We start from the raw sequence: 10,107 nt of genomic DNA on the forward strand, positions 1-10,107 counted from the left end.
CCTCTCTCCCCCATTTCCACCTCTTGAAATCCCTCTTTCCCTCAAGGCCCAGCTCAGGGGCATCATCTTCCAATAGTCCTTCCTCAAACCCCTGGCTGTGATTTCTCTGCTAATATAAGTCTGGACTCCTTTTCCCTTGAACGTACCCTTACATTTATCAGTTTCTTAGTCTCCACTCTCACCTCTCTACTCACCCTCTCCCCATTTAATTATAAACTCCCAGATGATGGTTTTATTTCGTCTTTGTATGCTTAGCACAGAGCTTAATGATAATGGCAAAAGCCTAACAAACATCCAGCCAAAGATTATTTCTAACCCCATTTGAGATTTTCTTGGCAAGGATACTGGTGTGGTTTGCTGTTTCCTTCTCCAGTTCATTTTATAAATGAGGAAACTGGGGCAAATGTGCTTACGTGATTTAAGGTTACCCAGCTAGTAAGTGTGTGAGGCCAGATTTGAACGCAGGAAGATGAATCTTCCTGACTCCAGACTCAGCCCTCTATGCACTGTGCCCCATAGGTACCCCACCAAGTACATAACAGACACTTAATAATGCCTCTCTTTTTGTACACAGTGCCTGGCACATAGTCGGGACTTAATAAATATTTGATGATGGGTTGCTAATTAATTAACAAAGTATGGTGGGTGATTAATAAATACTTGTCGAGTTTCCACAGTAGCAAAACAGAATAAACAACAGCTGTAACAAAAACATGATACAATAATAAGGCATCTCGAGCTCTGAACTTGCTATTTATATAGCACAATCAGATAGCTAGCTTGCATTGGCCCTAAAAAAAAAAAAAGAGTCGTTTTGCTTGTTTGTTTGAAATTATAAAACACTTTTGCAATCTGATGACCGTGAGTTTCGTCCATCAGGAGCCAGAGAAAATCATTTGCACGACATTAAGCAAGCATTTAGCTGAGGATGCCTGCCCAGGGAAGAAAGGCTAGAACATCTGCTCTAGGAGCTGGTGCCCCGATCCTCTCCTTCCCCTCCCCTCCTTCCACCTTAAAGTCCCTTATCTGGCCCCTCCTAATGACCCCAGCGCCAGCAGCCCACTGAACTTCCGGCCCCGGCGCGGGCACAAAAAGGATGGACCCTGCGCTCTGAACTTAAAGGCACGCTAGCGGGGTTCCCCCAAAGGGCGGAGGGAAGGGGTGGCGCCCCTACCTGGAATCCAGCTACCTAGAGAGGCAAGGAAACGCCTTAGGATGGTATACGTTCCCGTCCGAGTGGAGAAGATTTTGGGAAACATTTTGCATTGGATATTAAGGTTAGATCCGAGGCCACAGCACCTTTGCGGCTGGAACAGAGGGAAACGGAGCCGAGAGCCTGGTGCCGGGATTACCCAATGGGCAGAGCCCAGAGGCGCGGCACCGTGGGGGCGGAGCGTGGAGTGGCCTTTAGTCTCCGTAATAAACAGCGATGATATCTATATAATCAATCAGAGAAATCCTTGCATTGAGCTTCAAACCGGAAATGTGTCATCAGTTGTTTTCGGAGGTAGCTGAGGAAAGGGTTTGTTTTAGAATATCTCTTTCAAACCCCAAAGCCCACACTTCTCTAGTTTAGGACCGGTTCCTTCCTGCACATTCCACTCCATTTCGTTCATTCTTCTAGTGTGTAGGGGTTGAGTATGAAAGGAGATTTTTACACTCGGATCAGCAGCATTTACGGGTTACATCATGATGATTAAATAGGTGCCATCTCTACTTTCCATTCACTGAGAAAAAAGTAACAATTGGGACCGACCAGGTTGCAACAACGTTCATGAAACCTGCTGTGTTTTGCAGCTCAAAGGAGAAAATGCAAACCTCGAAGCACTCTATATGTTCCAGTTATAATTACTGTTGTTATTAGCCTACATGCTAGATGATTCTCTCCCTTCTATTATTCTGCTGAGCTCAAGCAAAGTTTATAGAGCAATATTGGGGTGGTTGGTAAATGTTTAACAACCAGGTTGGGGGATGGGGAGTGGAGAGAAATGTATGCACACACTTCTTTAAAGTATGTATTTCTCTTCTCAGTCACATGTTGGAAGAATTTTTGACAATTGTTTTCTGACATTTTAGGATTCAGATTTTCTCCCTCCCTCCCTTCCTTCTCCCTGCCTTCCCAAGCTGGCACTAGTGTATACCGGTGCTTTCATGCAATATTTCCACATTACCCATGTCAATGCACACACTCTTAAGTTTAATCTGCATTATTAACACTTTTGTAAATCTAGACAATCAGAGCCCTGATGTGTAGAGATTGCTGATTTCTGAGGTGTAAATAAATAATACCTGGAAGATTTAACAATGGGTGCTTTTCAGTTGCTTAGGACTAGGTCCCTCCACATATTAGCATAAAACATCTGAAAGGAAGTCTCCTGGTGAGGAGAGCTTTCTGCATGATCTTGATCAAGTCATTTCTCTGTCTTGGACTCAGTTTTCTCAACCTTAAAATGGGGGAGGGGGTAGGCAGTAATTATTAGATGATTTCTCATGTCTGTTCCACCTCTAACTTGACTATGGTTCTTGGAAAGAGTAGAAGTTAATCTTCTGTGCACCTCTACTGTTTTCTTTGGCTGACTCATTTTCCTTTACTCAGAGCTGAATGCCACTTGACATAGGATAACAAATCTAGATCTAGAAGAGGTCTTAGAGGTCACTTTGTGAGCAAATCTCTTGATCTACACCCACTGTTGTGCTTTCCTAGAGGGTAGGGCCCATATCTTATTTAAATTTGTGTCTCCTTCAGAATGCCCATCATTTTATAGGTAGGGAAATTGAGACCTAGAGAGACTAAATAATTTGTCTAACGTCATACAGCTAGTAATTAATATAACTGGGATTGAGCACATGCCTATTTCTTTTCTGTGTGGTATTTCAAACATCTTGGAAGGAAGAGAGAGCTTCTGTCTTATTCTTAGTATTTCCCAAAGCAGAAGTGTGGGTGTCACGACACTCTGAGTGCAGTTGAACAAAATTAAAACGTAGTTTCTATCTGATTTTAATCATTGATATAATAATAGTATCGCATTTACTGTTGCCAGGTTCTGTGCAAAGCGCTTTACAAATATCATTTCATTTGATCTTCATAGCAACCCTGTAAAGTAGGTGCTTTTATTTATCCCCATTTTCTAGAAAAGAGCCAAAAGGAAGTGAAGTGATTTTGCTCAGGGTTTGTCTGAGCTATTGTCTGAGACCAGGACTCGGAGCTGGACTCCAAATCCAGTGATCTGTGCATCAAGGTGCCACCTAGTGGTCTATCCATTGAATTATTTCGGTTGCACTTGGCCTTTGACACTTGGCTTCAGGTTGTTTCTTTATTTAGCCAACTACTCAGCCATCTCTTCTTTCCTCCACCCCTGTACATCAATCACTCTTTAAAGGGAAAATAAAACCCTTACCTTCCATCTTAGAATCATTACTGTGTATTGGTTCCAAGGCAGAAGAGTGGTAAGGGCTAGGCAAAGGGGGTTAAATGACTTGTCCAAGGTCACACAGCTAATTAGTGTCCAAGTCCACATTTAAAGCTAGGACCTCCCATATTTAGGCCTGGTTCTTAAACCACTGAGTCACTAGCTGCCCCCTCAATCATTCTTATTCAGCAATTTACTTTTTCTTTCACAAATAATATTGTTCTGACCTTCCCTTGTACAATCACAACTTCTTTTCTTTATGTATGTGTATATTAAGTACAATGTTTTGATAAAATGAGATATTTACAGTTGAGCTCTCAGCAAGACAAATCATAATTCGCATTAAGATTATCAGGTTTTATCTGCACATATATCCAGTGAATAAAAGTATGCTTGCTTATAATAGAATTGCACTAACACATTTTCCCTATTATCTGACATGGTTAGGGAATGGGATGCTTAGGTTAATCATATATATATATATGTGTGTGTGTGTGTGTGTGTGTGTGTGTGTATGTATATATATACATATATATATATATATATCCTTAAAACCAAAATTTCAAAACAAATAAACAATAAAATCCATTTCATGCTGAAAACAATCACAATACACTATTTCTATAATGATTCAAAAGGCACTTGGCAAACTCACCAGATCCCTTGGGTTCAATTATGGTCTCTATCAGATGATTCACAGAGCGATATATTCAGTCCCAGCCTCTTCCTCACTACACTTCAGTCATGCTTCACCAGGACATTTGGAATTTCAAACTAAATGTGATGAAAACATCGCAAACTGAATGTACTCTAAAACCCATCACTTCCAGACTTCTCTATTTCTTCCAAAGGCACCACCATTCTTCCAGTTACCCAGGTTCATAACCTAAGCATTATTCTCAGTTCCCCATTCATTCATACCCATATATCCATTCAGTTGGCAAATCTTGCCATTTTTCTCACATCACACTCATTCTCTCTTCTTGAAACCAGGCAGTCTTTTTTCTCTCTCATCTAGATTATTGCAATGGTCTCCTACTTGACTCCCAGAGATCTGGTCTCCATACCAGTCCCTCCTCTACATAGCTTCTTAAATGTTTCTAAAGCACAAGTCTGAGCAGATCACTCCTTTTCTCAATAAATTCCAGTGGCTCCCAGTTTCCTCCAAGATAAAATGTAAGTCTGCTGGTTTGCTTTATTAAATCCCTTCATGACCTCTCTTCAACCTATCTTTCTAGACTCTATTGAACATTATACCCTCTTTTCTGGACTATAAAATAGCCAAGCTGACCTTTTCTCTGTTCCTCCCACACATCAATCCATCTCCTGTCTTTATGTCTTTGTATTGTCATCCCATTCATCTGGAATGCATTCCCTCCTCACCTGCACCTCAGACACAAGCATCACCTGCCCCTTGAAGCTTTTCCTAATCCCCTCTAATCCTAGTTCCCTCTTTCTCAAACTACTTTGCATTTATCTATAGGTATTTTCTTTATATTTATATATTGGTGAGAGGAGTCAAGATGGTAACTTAGAAGCAACAGAAGCTGAAACCTCTGTGACTTTCCTTCGATACCAAAAGCAAAAACAAGCACTTGAAAACAGAAAGCCAGACTCAACAACAAGACAGAGCCAGTCTACTCAATACAACCTGAAAGCTATACAGATAAAGTCAAATTCTTGGGTATAAGGGAAAGATCCAACACCCCTACCCCACCTACTGAGCTGAGACCCTCCATAGGACTTGGGCTGACTGGGATCCCAGAGCAAAGGCTGCAACCATAACAGAATACCTTGGCACCACTACGGGAAGCTCAGGGCAAAGCCAGGCGGCTGACAGAGAGGAGCAGAGGGAAGGACCATGAGTAACTACCTTCACCTTCACCCTCACCTTCAGTCTCTGCTGACAGCTGGGGAAGATTTGGCCTCTGGGCAAATTCATTCAACAGGTCAGCTCAATCACCTAATACAGTTTACCAGCAGAATAGAGAAGAAGCCCCTACAGGGCAGAAAAGCTCAAACTCACAGATCCAGCAAACAGAGGAGCAAGAATACAGCCCATAAAGAGGGGGAAAGAAAGAAAAATATATTTATATATTCATATGTACTGATCTTCCCAATTCAAATGCAAATTCCTTAAGAGTAGAGATTGTTTCTTTTTTTTTTTAATTCTTGCCTTCCATCTCAGAATTATTACTATGTATTGGTTCTAAGGCAGAAGAGTTGTAAGGGCTAGGTAATGGAGGTCAAGTTAATATGAAGGGGCACATTTACAAGGAATTCTAAATAAAAGACATTTTTGCATCAAAGTGTGCAAGAAGGAAGACAGGTTAATGTACATGGTAGTTCCCATTCAAAGAAGCCTATATACTCCAATACTTTTCACTGCAATAGAATCATCGATTTTAAAGGAAGAAGTTGTTGGACTCCCTGTTCTAATTACAGATGAAGGCAAATGGTGATCTCATATAGCAATAAAACAGGCACTATGGCAAGTTATGATACTGAGCAAGAAAGTATACTGGACAACCTTAAGGGAGTTATATCTTTTATAGCATCGTTTCTAATAAATGACAATGAGAAAGCAAACAATAAAAACATGAAACATACTAAAAGAAAATTTATATCAGATCAATTTTCAAAAAGAAAGGTATTGATCTAAACTTTATTCTGAAGTTTCCTCCAACGATACAGTTTATAAAGGTTATTCATGGTGGCCAATTTTATACTCCATGCCCTTCTGTAAGTTCACCATCAAGGGTCCACATATATCAGAGGCCTTCCTCACCTTTTCCTCAATTGAGGGTACCAGTAGATATCATTTGTCATTTCTTTTTTTTTTAACTCTACCTTCTATCTTGGAATTGATAGCTACTAAGCATTGGTTGCAAGACAGAAGAGTGATGAGGGGTAGGCAATTGAAGTTAAGTGACTTGCCCAGGGTCACACAGCTAGGAAGTTTCTGAGGTCAAATTTGAACCCAGGATCTTCTATCTCTAGGCCTGGTTCTCTGTCCATCAGCTACCCCTCATTTGTCATTTCTTCAGTTTGCTGCATGACCAGCCCATCTTTTATTTCCCTCTCTCATTCAATTCTTTGATAACAGCTTTCATTCCTATTTTTCAGAATTCCTTATTGCTGCCTGCCTGCTTATACCATCATGAATGAATGAATGAATGAATGAATGAATGAGAAAACATTTATTAAGTGCTTACTATGATCAAATTCTGGGTGTCCAAGAACAAAGCAAGACAGTGTCTATTCTCAAGGAGTTCACATTTTAATTGGAAGAGACAAACATAAATGGAAGTTCAACCACCAAGTAGATAGAAAGTCTTGGAAGGCCCAATGATGCAGCCCAGTGTGGTTGTTCATGTTTATTTCTTTGGAGATACATGCCCTTTATCTTATTGTCATAAAGCAGTACTTGTAGAATGTTGGACTTAAAACAGAACAAGTGCCCACAAACCAAAAATATGTACTCTCTGGTGTCCTTCATACATGGCATACGATCCTCCAAATCTGCATTTTCACTGTTTATTCCTGGTGCCTGCAATTTTTTCTCTCCTCATCTCTACCTCCTGGCTTCCTTCATCTGTCAGCTAAAATCCTACCTTCTACAAGAAACCTTTCTGATTCTACTTAATGCTAGCAGCTTTACCTCTAATTTATCCTGTGCATAATATTTGTTCATAGTTGTTTACACACTATCTCTCCTATTAGATTGTGAGCTCCTTGAGGGCAAGGATTGTCTTTCATCTTTCCTTATATCCTCATGGTCTCAGCCCCATAATTGACATGGTAGATTATTAATAAATGCTTATTCATTTGATATGATGTGGCTTGTTCTAAAGATCCATTTGGGGGTGGCAAGGTGGCTCAGTGGATAGAGAACCAAGCCTAGCAACAAGAGAGCCTGGATTCAAATCTGGCTTCAGACATTCCATGGGTTGTATGACCCTGGGCAAGCCACAACCCCAATTGCCTAGTCCTTACCTCTCTTCTACTTTGAACCTGATACTTTCTAGAGATTATAAAATGGAGGTAGGGATTTAAAAAAAAAAAAGCTCAATTTTTGTTTGTTTGTTGGCTTTTAAACCCTTACCTTCACCTTAGAATCAATACTGTGTATTGGTTCCAAAGCAGAAAAGTTGTAAGGGCTAAACAGTGAGGGTTAAGTGAATTGCCTGGCGTCTTACAGCTAGAAAGTGTCTGAGGTCAAATTTGAACCCAAGACCACCCATCTCTTGACCTGGCTCTCAATCCACTGAGCCATCTAGCTGATCCTAAAAGATTATTTTTTTAAGTAGTGAGTGGCTGGTTTTCAAGATCTATTAAAGAGAATTTACCAAACCACTTTAAAAAAGAGGGGGGGGCAGCTGGGTAGCTCAGTGAATTGAGAGCCAGGCCTAGAGATGGGAGGTCCTAGGTTCAAATCTGGCTTCAGACACTTCCCAGCTGTATGATCCTGGGCAAGTCACTTGACCCCCATTGCCTAGCCCTTACTGCTCTTCTGCCTTGGAGCCAATACACAGTATTGACTCCAAGACGGAAGGTAAGGGTTTAAAAAAAAAAAAAGAGAGAGACTATTTTTGCCAGAATAGTAGTTACATTAGTAACTACCAGCCCACATGCTTATTTGCTTATCTACAAAAACCTTATGATGATAATCTAAATACATACATAAAATTTTGAGAAGGAAATAGGAGAATTTTGCAAGCAATAATCTTCAATGAGCACATCTTCAATGTCACTACTTCTTATTGTGTCTGACTCTTCCTGACCCTACAGCCCATAGCATCCAGCTCTTCTATCCTCCACTATCTTCCAAAGACTGTCCAAGTGCATATTCACTCTTTCCATGATGCCATCTAACCCTCATATCCTCTGCCATCCCCTCTCCTTTTCCTTCAATCTTTTCCAACATCAGGGTCTTTTTCAAAGAATCTTCTTCATTATGTGCCAAAGTATTTAAATTTCAACATCAGTATTTGACCTTTCAGTGAATAAGCTGAATAATTTATCTAAGTATTGACTGATCATTTACCAAAAAGTCTAGAAGGTCAGACAAACATCTACTAGCATAAAGGTCTTCATATCATTAAATGAGTAGATAGATTTTCCAAGTAAAGCATGTAAGGCTGTGCTTAGGAGACCTCTTTATTGCCAGAAAGTTTTATGACAAAACAAAATTATCCAAATTATATTTTAAAAATATATTTATGTGAAACGTGCCAATTCTTTACAGACTCTAACTTGTCCCTAAGTATATAGTATCCTTTTTTTTTTTTGAGACTGAGTCTCCCTATCTCACCTTGGGAGAGAGCAGCAGTCATTCACAGTCCCAATTCCACCTTTTATGGAATTTATGAACAGGAATTATTTGACCTTGTAGGGTAATGGAGCAAGGGACTCAAAAGGACAGTGCAGAGTTGAGCTGTTTCACCATGGATCAGGATGGGGAAGGAAATAAAAAAGTGGCCTAGTCAGTACATAGGGACTGGGAAAGAACTGAAACATGACAGGACAGGAAATTTAGTGAGCACAAAGAATGGTTGGTAGTGCTACAGAGGTAGAATGACAGTAGATTGATCAGATAAAATAATTTTAAAATTCATGCAATAGGAAGTGAAACTCCTGAGTGATAGCAAGATCAAGGGTATAACCATCTCTATAAGTAGCAACAGAAATTAGTAAATTGAGGAACCAAAGATTGTTTGAGGGACAATGAACACATAAAGCTGTTTGATTGTTTTTCAGTTGTGCCTTCCTCTTTGTGACCCCACTGGCATTTTCTTGGCCAAGATACTGGAGTTCTAGGTTTGCCATTTCCTTCTCCAGCTCATTTTATAAATGATAAAACTGAGGCAAACAGGGTTAAGTGACTTGCCTAGGGTCACACAGATAGAGCATGTCTAAGGCTAGATTTGAACTCAAGAAGATGAATCTTCTTAATGCCAAGCACGGCACTCTATCTACTGTACCACCTAGCTACCCTACATATGTTGAAGGCTGGCAGTACCAGTGCAGAAACCAGGGAGGAGAGAAAGACCATGAGTCAGGCATTTAACTCACCAAGGAGGAAAGAGAGTGTCCAAAGACAACAGCTACCAGAACCTTGATTGGAAAATAAATATGAATTGAGTGAGCCTCAAAGGAAAAGAAATTACTGAGTGATGGTGTTAGATAGAGAGTCACAAATGGGGAGAAATGAGTATTCTTGATCCGTGAATAGGACTAGGGGTGGGAGGAAGAGAGTGAGTGTAAGTACATCCAGAGCTAGAAAGAGTAGCCAGAAAAGGTATGTCATCAGGAGAGAACAATGTCTCAGGGACTGTAACAAAATGGAAGAAAGAAGGAAAGGATTTAGGATAAAATCCTATTTGTTACCTATGGAACAAGCATTCCATGGAGCACAGTAGAAGGGTTGAGTAACTTTCAAAGAGGACTTTGGGAGGAGGGATTAAAGGGAATGGAAGAGCCAGCCAATGGAGAATAGAATTTGAACAATGGTGCCTCTGGGTTCAGAATTGCTGGAATAGCCTCAGTATGACAGGGCAGAAGCATGTTAATCATTGAAGAATTAATTCAGGTATGCTATTATTACCTTATTATTGTCCAAAGAGGCTCTCCCTCAAGAAGAATTGCCCCAGGGTGCCAGCCAACCATCTGGAGGTAGGAAGGGGCAAGCCCTGTG

At 40.4% G+C, this 10,107-nt stretch overlaps 1 protein-coding gene across 1 annotated transcript in view; it reads right to left on the minus strand.

Moving 5' to 3' along the window:
* Positions 1 to 1,763, minus strand: part of BCO2 (beta-carotene oxygenase 2) — a 39,929-nt gene extending 38,166 nt beyond the window's left edge. The window contains exon 1 of the mRNA XM_007494821.3: positions 1,175 to 1,763. Within this exon, the coding sequence (XP_007494883.2) occupies positions 1,175 to 1,259 (85 nt within the window). The 5' untranslated portion in view covers positions 1,260 to 1,763. The remainder of the gene's footprint in view (positions 1 to 1,174) is intronic.
* Positions 1,764 to 10,107: the final 8,344 nt, after the last annotated feature.

This window comes from Monodelphis domestica, chromosome 4, assembly GCF_027887165.1.
Source record: "Monodelphis domestica isolate mMonDom1 chromosome 4, mMonDom1.pri, whole genome shotgun sequence".
NCBI lineage: Eukaryota > Metazoa > Chordata > Mammalia > Didelphimorphia > Didelphidae > Monodelphis > Monodelphis domestica.